Source organism: Acinonyx jubatus, chromosome A1 (genome assembly GCF_027475565.1).
Source record: "Acinonyx jubatus isolate Ajub_Pintada_27869175 chromosome A1, VMU_Ajub_asm_v1.0, whole genome shotgun sequence".
NCBI lineage: Eukaryota > Metazoa > Chordata > Mammalia > Carnivora > Felidae > Acinonyx > Acinonyx jubatus.
In genome coordinates, this window is record NC_069380.1 from 155,455,242 (window position 1) to 155,468,019 (window position 12,778).

General features: G+C 35.8%; 1 protein-coding gene across 2 annotated transcripts in view; it reads right to left on the minus strand.

Annotated features, from left to right (window-relative positions):
- Positions 1-7,541, minus strand: part of SPATA9 (spermatogenesis associated 9) — a 30,837-nt gene extending 23,296 nt beyond the window's left edge. The window contains exon 1 of one of the 2 annotated variants that reach the window (XM_027037661.2): positions 76-7,541. In XM_027037661.2, the coding sequence (XP_026893462.1) occupies positions 76-85 (10 nt within the window). In that variant the 5' untranslated portion in view covers positions 86-7,541. Of the gene's footprint in view, positions 1-50 lie in introns of both variants that reach the window. The other variant, XM_015065459.3, reaches the window with a different exon arrangement.
- Between the last annotated feature and the right edge of the window lie 5,237 nt (positions 7,542-12,778).

A 12,778-nucleotide genomic window follows, 5' to 3' on the forward strand; every position in this document is an offset into this window, starting at 1 on the left:
CCAGTTGTTTCCCACACCCATTATCCCCTTTACAATGAGATTGCATATACTTCTTCCAGAAAAGTTCTTCAACACCTGCCCACATATCCACCCAACAGGTTTGATTGGCATGACAAGTTCTTGCTTGGGTTCCTAGTGCTTGGCAAGCTTGCAGGCCACGGCCACACTTGTCCTACTCTGTCATTTGTGAGGGATGAGGGCACCCTTCCACTCAGGAAAGGAGGCAAGGACAGAACCTACAGCTCATTGCCAGAATTCTCTGTTACTGCACAATGGGCCTCTGAGAACTTGTTACAGAATCTTCTGAAATCACGCTGGCACTGAGAAGAGGAAGAATGTGTTTGAAGACACATTGAAGGGGAGGAGAAAGGAAAGTGAAAAATAAACTGTACTAAGGAGTTCTGCATTATACGTTGAATTTTGACCCAATTTCTATAATGATACCTCAGTTAATGGATCATCTGAAACAAAGCTCCCTTTGAAAAGAGTTGGCATATGCTTTAAAAGAAATGTTTCACATATGATGCCAAGTGGAAAAGAAACACCAGCAGTTAATTCAGAAATACTTTTGAACAGGTTGTTTTTCCTTCACTCAAATAAATATCACTAAGTAAAAGACAGGCAAAGTTATAAAATATATCGTTTGTCTTCTTTAAAATACCAAGCTATTTTTTTCTTCTTCATCTTTTTCCCTCATAGTCCTCTCCCACTTCATTATTTTCCATTTATCAAGTCTAGGAAGAATTTCATGTCGTGTGCTTGATTACCTAGTTACTATTTTAGTGTGGATGAATTCAGAGTCGATTAACATAAATCCCATTTAAAATTTTTTTCGTGCTTATTTATTTTTGAGAGAGAGAGCATGCAAACAGGAGAGGGATAGAGAGAAGGAGACAGAGAATCCAAAGCAGTCTCTGCACTGTCAGCACAAAGCCCAACACGGGGCTCGAATCCACCAACCTTGAGATGATGACCTGAGCCACAGTCGGACGCTCAGTCGACTGAGCCACCCAGGCACCACAAATCCCATTTTAATTTGAAGACTTTATATTTAATTGTAGCTAGACCATTGTCCTCAGCAAGCATAAATCTGTGGGCGCTAAGGGTCTGCTCATAGGAACTGTCTAGGAAATGTTCATCAGAGGATTCTTTTCCTACGTAAAGCCTGCCAGATCCCTGGTTTCGATTTGTCCTTAGTCCTCATCTGAGAACACTCTTCACGACACCCAACCACTTCTCTTAACCTTAGTAGAACATGTTTCCCTCCATCATGACCCTTATGTTTAAGATAATTATGCCATTAATATTTAGAAACTGCAATCCACTGCCAGAAAGAAAATCTTATTAGACGATGAACACACAGACTGAAAGTCTGTAAGATAATGTAAACCTTTATTTGTCCTATTAAGTTATACGCCTATCAGAATTTACCCCAGGGAACAGCTGGCAGTACCTTCGTTCTCTGGTCTTCTTCCCTGTTCTCTTCTCCACTCTCCTTGGCCCCCTAATTTCTTTTCATCCATCTGCCTACCACTTGATGTCCTAGCTTCCAATTAGTTTCAGCCAGTTTTTGTTTTCTCTTTTTATCTTTTCTCACTCTCCTAGGCATCCTATGAAATTTGAAATTAACAAATCTATAAGAAAAGCAGTTCTCATGCTAAAAGGCATAACGGGACTCTATGTGTTATGCTAACAAAGTCCTTTGCTTTCTACTGAGTCTCTTCTTGGAAGAGGAATGATGAAAAAAAGACAGGGGATAATGAGATTTAAGAAAATCGCAACTTGTCACGCTTATTTTATGTTTGTGACCATGTATGATAATATTTTGGGTTTTGCTTAATTACCATTTTTACCCATATCTTTATGTATCATGTTATTTCAGGTAATAATGTTAGACAAAATAAATTATGTTATGTTCTTTAACTACTATATTCTTTTTTTTTTATAGCTCACAATAGAGTGCTCCATACTTATAAAAATTAATTAGGAAACAGTTGCAAATACTTCCAAATAGTATTTACGTAAGCTCTGCAAAATTATTTGTATTTAAAAGGCTTTAATACGGGAAAAAAGAGAATCTTTGATTTGCACAAAGCTTAGAAGAAAATGAGTATTTTACACACTGTAAGTGAAGGCAGTATCAGCTTCGAGAATGAAGAGTTTTGGGGTTCAGTCAGACCCAGATTTAAATTCCAACTTTATCACCTACATACTGGGCTGTGTAAACTTGGGCAAATTATGTTTTCTAAACCTAAATTTTGTCTTTAAAAAGTTGGCAGTACTTATTTGATGGACCAATTATGTTCAATAAATGGCAGCTGTTGTCAAATATACAATAGCTATTTTGCTTTTGGAAAATTTGCAAAATTTGGGTGAAAGTCAATACTAAGTTTGCCTTGTTCACATGGGTTTCAGCCTGTTTTCATTTCTCACACAACTGGCTGGAACCATCCTAAGTAGATTCTTCCCTCAGACCTTCTTCGAACTCAAATGATACAGAGCTACTCACCTGATTTCAAGTATTACCTATCAAGTCTTTTGAATGACTTCTTTCAGAATCATCCTTGGCCCAGTCAGGGATTTGGACTGGAAGCCTTCTCTTTTTGGTGCCAGCCTCACAGGTGGATGAGTTCTGTTGGTCCCAGCGCTATATTCCTCCAGTTCACAGCATGCTTTGAGACTACGTACATCTCAGACTATGTATTAAATGCTTAGTAATGTCAAAATAATTTTAAAAATCATTATCTGAAGGAAGGATACTGACACTTACTGAAGGCCAAATAAGTACTAGTAACTGTTGTTAAAGAATAAACTGAGGGACATTAAAAAGTTTAAGTTTATTTGGACAAAAATCTATTCGTATCAGGTATCGCCAAACCAGAATTGATTAGGCATGACTAAACCAGAAGTGATTAGGAGCTCTCCACAGACAGTAGGTAGGGCCAAGACTTTCATAGGGAAGACATGGAAACAAAGCAAGGAACTTATTTTGACTGTATTAGCTTAAGCGCATGCATTATTTAGGAAAGCCTAGTTGGTTGTTTGTGATTTGTTGCCTTAGATTTAAACGGCATAATCTTGAGGCATTTACAGGTTTAGGCATCGGAGGCACCTCAATCTAATGGCCTCCATGCTTAATTAATTTAACACTGTGCTAAGAGCTAGGTTATACCACTTATCTCTTAATTCTCATAACGACTGTCAGAGGTAGGAATGTTCTGAAAGCAATCTGAAAATATCAAACAATACCAATACATTGATATTACCAATACCAATTGTCATCGTGGGACTATATCCCAATTTTTAAAAATCCTCTATAATAATTTGTATAAAAATAGTTAATGCAAGGCTCTTCAGGATGGCATAAATTGGAAGTAATTCAAATACAGGTTTCCCCTGCTATCAGAAAGAAGAGCTTCCCTATTCCTATGAAATATTTTATAAGCTGAAATGGAATAAAGCAAAGAAGCAATTATCACTAACTTATATGGAAAATGTTTTGAGTGTTTCCAGAGCAAAAATTAACCTCTCTTAGGCCTTTCCAATAGCCTAGGACACTTCTTGCTAAGTGATACACAAAATCAATTGAGGTAAAGCATAGGTGCTCAAAGACACGGTCCAAAGCTATTATGGCTGCTTGATACTGAGTGTAGTTCTGGGAAAGGAGCTTGGTGGGGCCACTGTTGCTGCTCAGGTCTGGATAGCCTCGATAACAGCTCGCCACAACACAAACACTGAATGCTATTTTCATTTTTCTTTCCTTTTCATAAAAGTGAAAATCTTCTTTGGATTTCTTCCAGAGAGTAAAAGCAGGTAGTACTATCAAGTCTTTTATAAAAGCACAGTGGGTATAACACAAACTTTTGAAAAGTAGGGACTACCTGTACATAGCATTCATCAAATTATTGCTACCCCAACACTATGGAAAAGCTTCTGCTCGTTGTATTCGTAAAATGTGGAGTCTTTAAAAATCTAACTATGTGCATAAACTAAATTTAACAAAAAGTATGGAAAACAATTTCGTTTATAACCACCCAAAGTTATACGTACACAAACAAGGCTTAGAAAGGAAAATACTAACAAAAAGCAATGTTTATTGGGTTCTTTATGCCCCCTAAAATTGTGTCATGGCAAACAAAGCACATAAATTTTAAAAAACACTATAGAAAAACTGTTTCCATATGATTATTCACTTATGCCTAACTGATTAAATATCAAGTTTATGTCATGAAGTATAAAGTAAGATAGTATAAGATAGATAGTATAAGTAAGATAGTAAGATAGTATATCACTTTGTTCAGAGACTAGTGAAAAATTTTATATCGATAAATTTAGTGTGTAGGAGACGTCTCCACAACTACTGTTAAAGGCTCAGACAGGTCCTGATGTTGGAGAACTGACGGGGCAGACTGACACAAGCCTATGTATATACACTAGACTACAGGATCCGTCTGGAGAGAACACAGATTTAAGTACAAGGGTCAGCTCTAGCAAAGACAGTCTAGTAACGATGCCTTAATTATCTTGGGAGAAGAGTGATTCTGAGCACAGGCTGGTGTATGTCATTCAGATCCCTCCAGTAGGGATTCGGAGTAGATGGAAGGAAAGAGAGGCCATAAACAGTCTTACTAAGCTTTCTTAAGGCAGTGAGCACAAATTAGCTATACAATTAGGGTATCCCCCACAGAAAGTAAAAGAAAAAGGGAAAGGAAGCATTTTCAGGACTTTGCCAAAGATCTTGGCTCTCTGAAAGTGTCATCACATTAGTGTGGGAGTGCATTGTGAGGATGCAGTGTCCAGAGAAGAGCCAAAACTGAAACAGTGCCCAGGGAGACACAGTAGTATCCATAGAAGTAGTCACAAATGCCAACCAGATGCTACTTGCAAGGCAGCTGACCAGATTTGTTCTTAATAATTAGACACTTTGGGAATTCCCAAAAATATTTGCAGGGAAGGGAGAAGATTCAAGCCTTTGTACAGATTTGAAGTTCTGCAGGTGGGGCAAAGCCACTGAAGTATAGGTTATTGTTATTCTTGTGATCCTACTTACAATCATAAGTTGACCAAGCTTGGGAAATCCTGGGTCACAAGAGAAAATATACAGACCTTCTCATTATAGTAAGAATTAGAGACAGCTTGTGTGTCAACAGGATATTTCTAACTTAAATCATTTGAAAAATATTAGGGGAACTTATTTTGTAAAAGTAACCCTAGAGGGGAGCCCGGGTAGCTCAGTTGGTTAAGCTTCCGACTCTTGATTTGGGCTCAGGTCATGATCTTAGGGTTTGTGAGTTCTGCACTGACCCCACAAAGCCTGCTTGAGATTCTCTCTCCCACCCTCTCTCTCTGCTCCTCTTCCACTCCCACTCTCTCTTTCTCTCTCAAAATAAATATATAATATTTAAAAATATGTTTAAATATTAAAGATACTAAAAATATTTAAAAATATATGTAAAAATAAATAAAAAATAAAAGTAACCATAAATAAAATTCTTCTGCAAGGCAAAAAATCATCTTTTTAATACCCAACTAAATATCTGCTATGTATCTTATAAATATACATTTTTCAAAAATATTTCAAAACAGATCTATTTACAACATTTTGTTTCCTCTGAAAAATTCTTTAATAATTCTCTTCTATAATTTCAGTAGGGTACCATTAATATTGAGTAGACTTGGAAAGCCCAATGGAAGTCTTCAAATAGTTACAGTAAAACGGCAGGACGTATAGGAGACAGAAATTGCAATGTTAGCACTGCCGCCCAATTGTAGGAATTGCGGAGGTTGGTTAGATGGTAGGAAGCTGACAAGGTCAGACTCTTTGTTGGCTGTTTCCCACAACACAATATAAGCTCCATGAGTTCAGGGTCTTGGTTCACTTAAGGCTGTATTCCCAAAACCTGGACAGTGCTTTTATAATTTCACAATATTACAAAATATTTCCTGAATGAATATAATCAAGTATATTACTTATATTTCAGATAGAATGAAAAATTTTACCATTAACAAATTCGTCATGGAGTCAACCACTGATTTGTAACTACAGAACACATAAGACACATTACATACATAAATACATACATACACACACATACATACAATGCTTATCACACGTTATGGGAAGAAAACTTTTCCCCTACATATGAAGCACTTTATTTTTATTTACTTTACCCATCATAGTGAATACTAACTCATGTGACATGTCCTAATTAATTAACTGATATAATTAATTCATTATGAGCTCAATCAATAAGAACTTGAAAACAGATACAACAAGAACATTTGTCTTTGATTTCCCTTTCTGCTTTTTTATTTGGTAAATAATTCTGGGTATATTCACTGCAGACCGTCTATTATTCTGTATATCTGAAAATATAAAATAAAAGTGTACAAGTTAATATGTATAGTATTGATAAACATGAGTAAAGTAAATGAAAATATGTAATGCAACAGAGATAAAAAGCATACATATGTAAAAACTTTCAAAATAGGTATTTTTAAGAACTAATCCCTAAAACAAAGATATTTTAAAAAATAGCTGTATATTAAAATTTCTTCCAACACCTAAAAATGATTTAAGTCCAGTGACTCTAGAACACAGCTCAGGGGCACCTGGGTGGCTCAGTTGGTTAAGTATCCAACTTTTGATTTTGGCTCAGGTCATGATCTCACAGTTCGTAAGTTCAAGCCCCAAATCAGGCTCTACCTGCTTGGGATTCTCTCTCTCCTTCTCTCTCTCTGCCCTTCCCCTGCTTCCTCTCTCTCTCCCTCTCTCTCTCTCACTCTCTCTCTCAATAAACAAATAAACATTTAAAAAAAAAGAACACAGCTCAGAACACTACAAGGACAAAAAGAACTACAACGACCTTTTAAATTTCTTTCAGTCATTTTCTTGGTAGTTTTAATATTAGTTTTGTTATTTGAAAGTATGTTTCTTACAGTGAAAGATAAACACATGTTTTAGTTAATAATGTTAAGAATCAAAATTTCAGTATAAGAGAAAAAATAGACCTACTCAGGAAATAAAAGAACAAAATAAAACATTGTTTAATGTTAAAGAGAATTGAAAATGATTTTTAAGCATGCATTTTTTGTCTAGCTGTACAGACTGGAATGGCCAGAAACATTGCTAGCCCCGTAAAGAACACCCCTACTACTCATATTCTGGGCTTCAATATCATTCCCCACTATGATAAACTAGGAACTCTTGGTTTGGGCTCACGTCATGATCTCACAGTTATTAGGCTCAAGCCCCACATCAGACTCCACACTGACACACACTCTCTCTCCCTCTCTCTCTACCCCTGCCCTGCTTGCTCTTTCTGTCTCTCAAAATAAATAAATAAAAAACTTCAAAAAAATTTTTGAAAAGTGCATGGTCTTAAAAAATTATATTTATGTAAACAACCGGAAAGGCATTTTTAAATTTTTAAATATTCACACAGTCAAATTAAACTATATTTTCTTTCCAAAGCTTCTGGTTTTTCTGTTAATAAAGTTTATCCAGGCCCTAAGTTAAACATTCAGTCTCCTAAATTTTCTTAGGTTTTCTTTCTCTAAAAAGTAACTTTTTATTAAAAAAAATTTTTTTTTTTTTTAATAGGGGCGCCTGGGTGGCTCAGTTGGTTGAGCGACTGACTTCGGCTCAGGTCATGATCTTGCAGTTTGTGAGTTCGAGCCCCACGTCGGGCTCTGTGCTGACAGCTCGCAGCCTGGAGCCTGCTTCGGATTCTGTGTCTCCCCCTCTCTCTGCCCCTCCCCTGCTCATGCTCTGTGTGTCTCTCAATAATAAATAAACGCTGAAAAAAAATTTTTTTTAAAAAGTTTAAATAATTTTTTTAATGTTTATTTTTTAATTTTTTTAAAACGATTTATTTATTTTTGAGACAGGGAGAGACAGAGCATGAACGGGGGAGGGTCAGAGAGAGAGGGAGACACAGAATCTGAGACAGGCTCCAGGCTCCGAGCTGTCAGCACAGAGCCCGACGCAGGGCTCGAACTCACAGACAGTGAGATCGTGACCTGAGCGGAAGTCGCACGCTTAACCGACTGAGCCACCCAGGCGCCCCTTAATGTTTATTTTTGAAAGAGAGAGAGAGAGAGAGCCAGCGAGCACGTGAGCGGAGGAGGGGTGGAGAGAGAGGGAGACACAGAATCCGAAGCAGGACCCAGGCTCCGAGCTGTCAGCACAGAGCCCACGCGGGGCTTGAACTCACGAACTGTGAGATCATGACCTGAGCCGAAGACAGAGGTCAACCGACTAGCCACCCAGGCGCCCCTTAGATTTTCTATGTATTCACTGACATCAAAGGGGGAAAAAGATAATTTCATCTTACTTTTTCCTGTGTCCATATCAATTATTTTATTATCTTATTTAAATACATTCACCAGGACTTCAAAACACAATGTTAAGTAATTATGATTGTTTTCAATGAAAACAGCTTCAATATTTTATTTCAATTTTTTACCAAAAAAACAACAGAAAATGTTATTCTAAATTATCTAAATCATATTTAGTTTCCCTCTATGCCCATTCTGGTTTTGTTCATTATTATTAGGAATGGTTGTGAATTTTATCAACTTCCATTTCATAATCTATAGATGTGATCACTTCTTTTTTGTTCCTCTCAATGTGTTCATATAATAAATTCTGTATTAGCTTTCCTGATATTGCAACCATATTTGCATTCCTGGAAAATAATGTGTACCTGGTGATAGCATATTATTGCTTTGATATTTTGCTAGAGTCACTTGTTCATATTTCATATATAGTTTTCGTAACTATATTCCTAAGTGAGATTTGTCCTTGCCTTTCTTTTCTGTACAAACAGGTGAGTCCTAAATTTATGTGAGTATGAATTGAGAAGGCTTGTATCTTTCAGAGTATTTAGTATCCCTTTTTCTTTCTTTTTCCTTTTTTAAAACAGAGGTATAGGGGCATCTGGGTGGCTCAGTTGGTTATGTGTCCAACTTTGGCTCATGTCACAATCTCATGGTTCATGAGTATGAGCCATGCATCAGGCCTGCATCTCTGCTGTCAGCACACAGCCTGCCTTGGATCCCCTGTCTTCCTTTCTCTCTGCCCCTACCCTGTTTGCACTTGCACGCTCTCTCTCTCTCTAAAATAAATAAACATTAAAACAAATCTTAAAAACAACATCCAATGGAAAAAAGACAGTCTCTTTACAAATCGTGCTGGGAGAACTGGACAGCAACATGAAGAAGATTGAAACTAGACCACTTTCTCACACCATTCACAAAAATAAACTCAAAATGGATAAAGGACCTGAGTGTGAGACAAGAAACCATCAAAACCCTAGAGGAGAAAGCAGGAAAAGACCTCTCTGACCTCAGCCATAGCAGTTTCTTACTTGACACATCCCCAAAGGCAAGGGAATTAAAAGCAAAAATGAATTACTGGGACCTTATGAAGAGAAAAAGCTTCTGCACAGCAAAGGAAACAACCAACAAAACTAAAAGGCAACCAACGGAATGGGAAAAGATATTTGCAAATGACATATCGGACAAAGGGCTAGTATCCAAAATCTATAAAGAGCTCACCAAACTCCACACCCAAAAAACAAATAACCCAGTGAAGACATGGGCAGAAAACATGAATAGACACTTCTTTAAAGAAGACATCCGGATGGCCAACAGGCACATGAAAAGATGCTCATCGTCGCTCCTCATCAGGGAAATACAAATCAAAACCACACTCAGATATCACCTCACACCAGTCAGAGTGGCCAAAATGAACAAATCAGGAGACTCTAGATGCTGGAGAGGATGTGGAGAAACGGGAACCCTCTTGCACTGTTGGTGGGAATGCAAATTGGTGCAGCCACTCGTGGAGTTTCCTCAAAAAATTAAAAATAGACCTACCCTATGACCCAGCAATAGCACTGCTAGGAATTTACCCAAGGGATACAGGAGTACTGATGCATAGGGGCACTTGTACCCCAATGTTTATAGCAGCAGTCTCAATAATAGCCAAATTATGGAAAGAGCCTAAATGTCCATCAACTGATGAATGGATAAAGAACTGTGGTTTATATACACAATGGAGTACTACATGGCAATGAGAAAGAACGAAATATGGCCCTTTGTAGCAACGTGGATGGAACTGGAGAGTGTGATGCTAAGTGAAATAAGTCATACAGAGAAAGACAGATACCACATATTTTCACTCTCATGTGGATCCTGAGAAACTTAACAGAAACCCATGGGGGAGGGGAAGGAAAAAAAAAAAGAGGTTAGAGTGGGAGAGAGCCAAAGCATAAGAGACTGTTAAAAACTGAGAACAAACTGAGGGTTGATGGGGGGTGGGAGGGCGGGGAGGGTGGGTAATGGGTATTGAGGAGGGCACCTTTTGGGATGAGCACTGGGTGTTTTATGGAAACCAATTTGACAATAAATTTCATATATTGAAAAAAAAATCTTAAAAAAAACCCCAGAAGTTTATTTTATATACAATAAAATTCCCCCCTTGCTTTTTTTTAATGCTAGCTAGAATTCCATTGTGGAAGTATTTAGTCTTGATTATTGTTTTAAAAATTAGATTTACCAACTTTTACATTTCATATATGTTCATTTATATATTAAAATTTTCTTCTTCTTGGGCCATTTTAATAATTTATGTCTCATTAGGAAATCCTCTTATATAAGATTTTCAAGTATGTTGTCACTGAGCTGAATGTAATTATTTTAATCTTCTGTATCTATATTATTTCTCATCTTATACATTCCTCTTTATTTCTTCTTTAATTTATACTCAGAAAGAATTTAAGTACAAAATTTACTTATTTTAGTCTTTCTTCTTCAATAATGAAAGTACTTTAAATAAATCTTTTACTTTATCCCATAAATTTTTTTAAAGAGTTCTTTATAACACTTCCTGTGATTTCTTCTTTGCTCCAAGAACAATCTTAATTATGTTTTATAATTTCCAAGTCATTAAGATTTGATACTCTATTATTGTTTCTACTTGATTGGCTTTTAGATCAGAGAATATTGCCCATAAAATGTCTACTTTCCTGATTTTAATGTTTCTTTTGTGAACAAGTACATGACCAATTTTTTATAAATGTCCTAAATCATACAAAGGAACCATATATTCTTCAGTCAAAAGATGTATAAGTACATTTACATTATGAAAAAACTCAGCTTATTGATTATATTATTCAATTCTTATATAGCCCACTAATTTCTGCCTATTAGCTCTGTCACTGTAAAACAATGTTCAAATCTTCCATAAATTATATTCAAGTTTTCCTTGCAATTCTCATTGCTTTCATCTTATATCAAGTGCTAGCAGTAATGTAGAACTCAGAAATTCTCATTCAGTGGTAATAAGAATGTAAATTGGCATGATGACTTCGAAAAACAGTATTATGAAGTACCAGTGAAGATATGCATAGCTGTGACCACCAATTTCAATTCTGGAAAAATCCCCTCTGGCACCAGGATACATGGACTAAAATGTTCACTGCTGCTCTAACTGTAATATGAAAAAAATGTAAGCAACTCAAACATCTATTAACTACAGAGTTAACAAATTATAATATATCCATAATAGTTAATTACACAGCAGTAAAAATGAAAAAATATAGCTACACGCAACATCATGAATAAATCTCAGGAATGTAATAATATTGAATGAGGAAAAGATACAGAAAAAATAGCAAGATCTCATTTATATGAAGTTCAAAAATATTCAAAACTAAGCAATATATTAGGAGTACACCTATGTGTGGTAAAACTATAGAAAAAGAAAGGGAACAATAAACAAAATTCAGTGTACTGGTTGCTATCTCGGAGGGTGAGACTAAGACACAGGATTTGTCCAAGCGCACACAACAATTTCCAAGGTAACAGTACCCTACTTTTTTCTAAAACTTAATCGTGTGCACAAATGTCAATGTACTATAGTTATTTATGTCTTGCAACGATTTATAAATATATGTGATTTCCTAATATTTAATAAAAACAATAAGACAATAAAAACCTGGAGAGCAAATTCCTATAATGACTTTTGTGACAAAATTATCATTAATGGCTATTCCAGTAATAACAGGGAGGAGGCTTCTCTCATTTATTCAGTATTTACTGAGCAGCTACTATGTGCCCTCACTGTTCAGCACTGAGTGAACAAAATAACAAAATAAACAAAACCCTTATTCTATTGGAGCTTACATCCAGTGGGACAGAATCAACTCCTTCTTGCTATTTTCTATGAACCAAGAGAAGCCATTTCTTTTACTAGTAACTTGTTCAGGTTTTATGAATTTAAACTATGTTATATATATGTATATATATATATATATATGGTGTGTATATATATATACACACCATATATATATATATATGCCATATACATAATACATATATTATATATACCTGTGATTGAAAAATAGATCTTATTTTAGTATTAGAAAATTTTGCTATAAATTTACATTTTAAATTAAAATCATTCTTTTCTTACATATCATTCATCAAATCTGTAGTTATCATTGTCCAATAAGGGTTTTTGAGCAGCTACATATCTTGATAGATTTTTCTACCTAGGAAACAAGCAATCTAAATTGAAGCATGTCAAGTAAAGCAAATAAATACATATTAAATACACTTAAGTATTCATAGTCCACATTTCTTACAGCCTTTGGTTAGAACTCTTAAATTTATCCACTTCTGCAATAACCTTTGCAGGAACCAATACAGATTGTGTATTTTGGTCCCTTCACTTAGGGTCACAGAATGTATAACTTAATTACCCAAATAC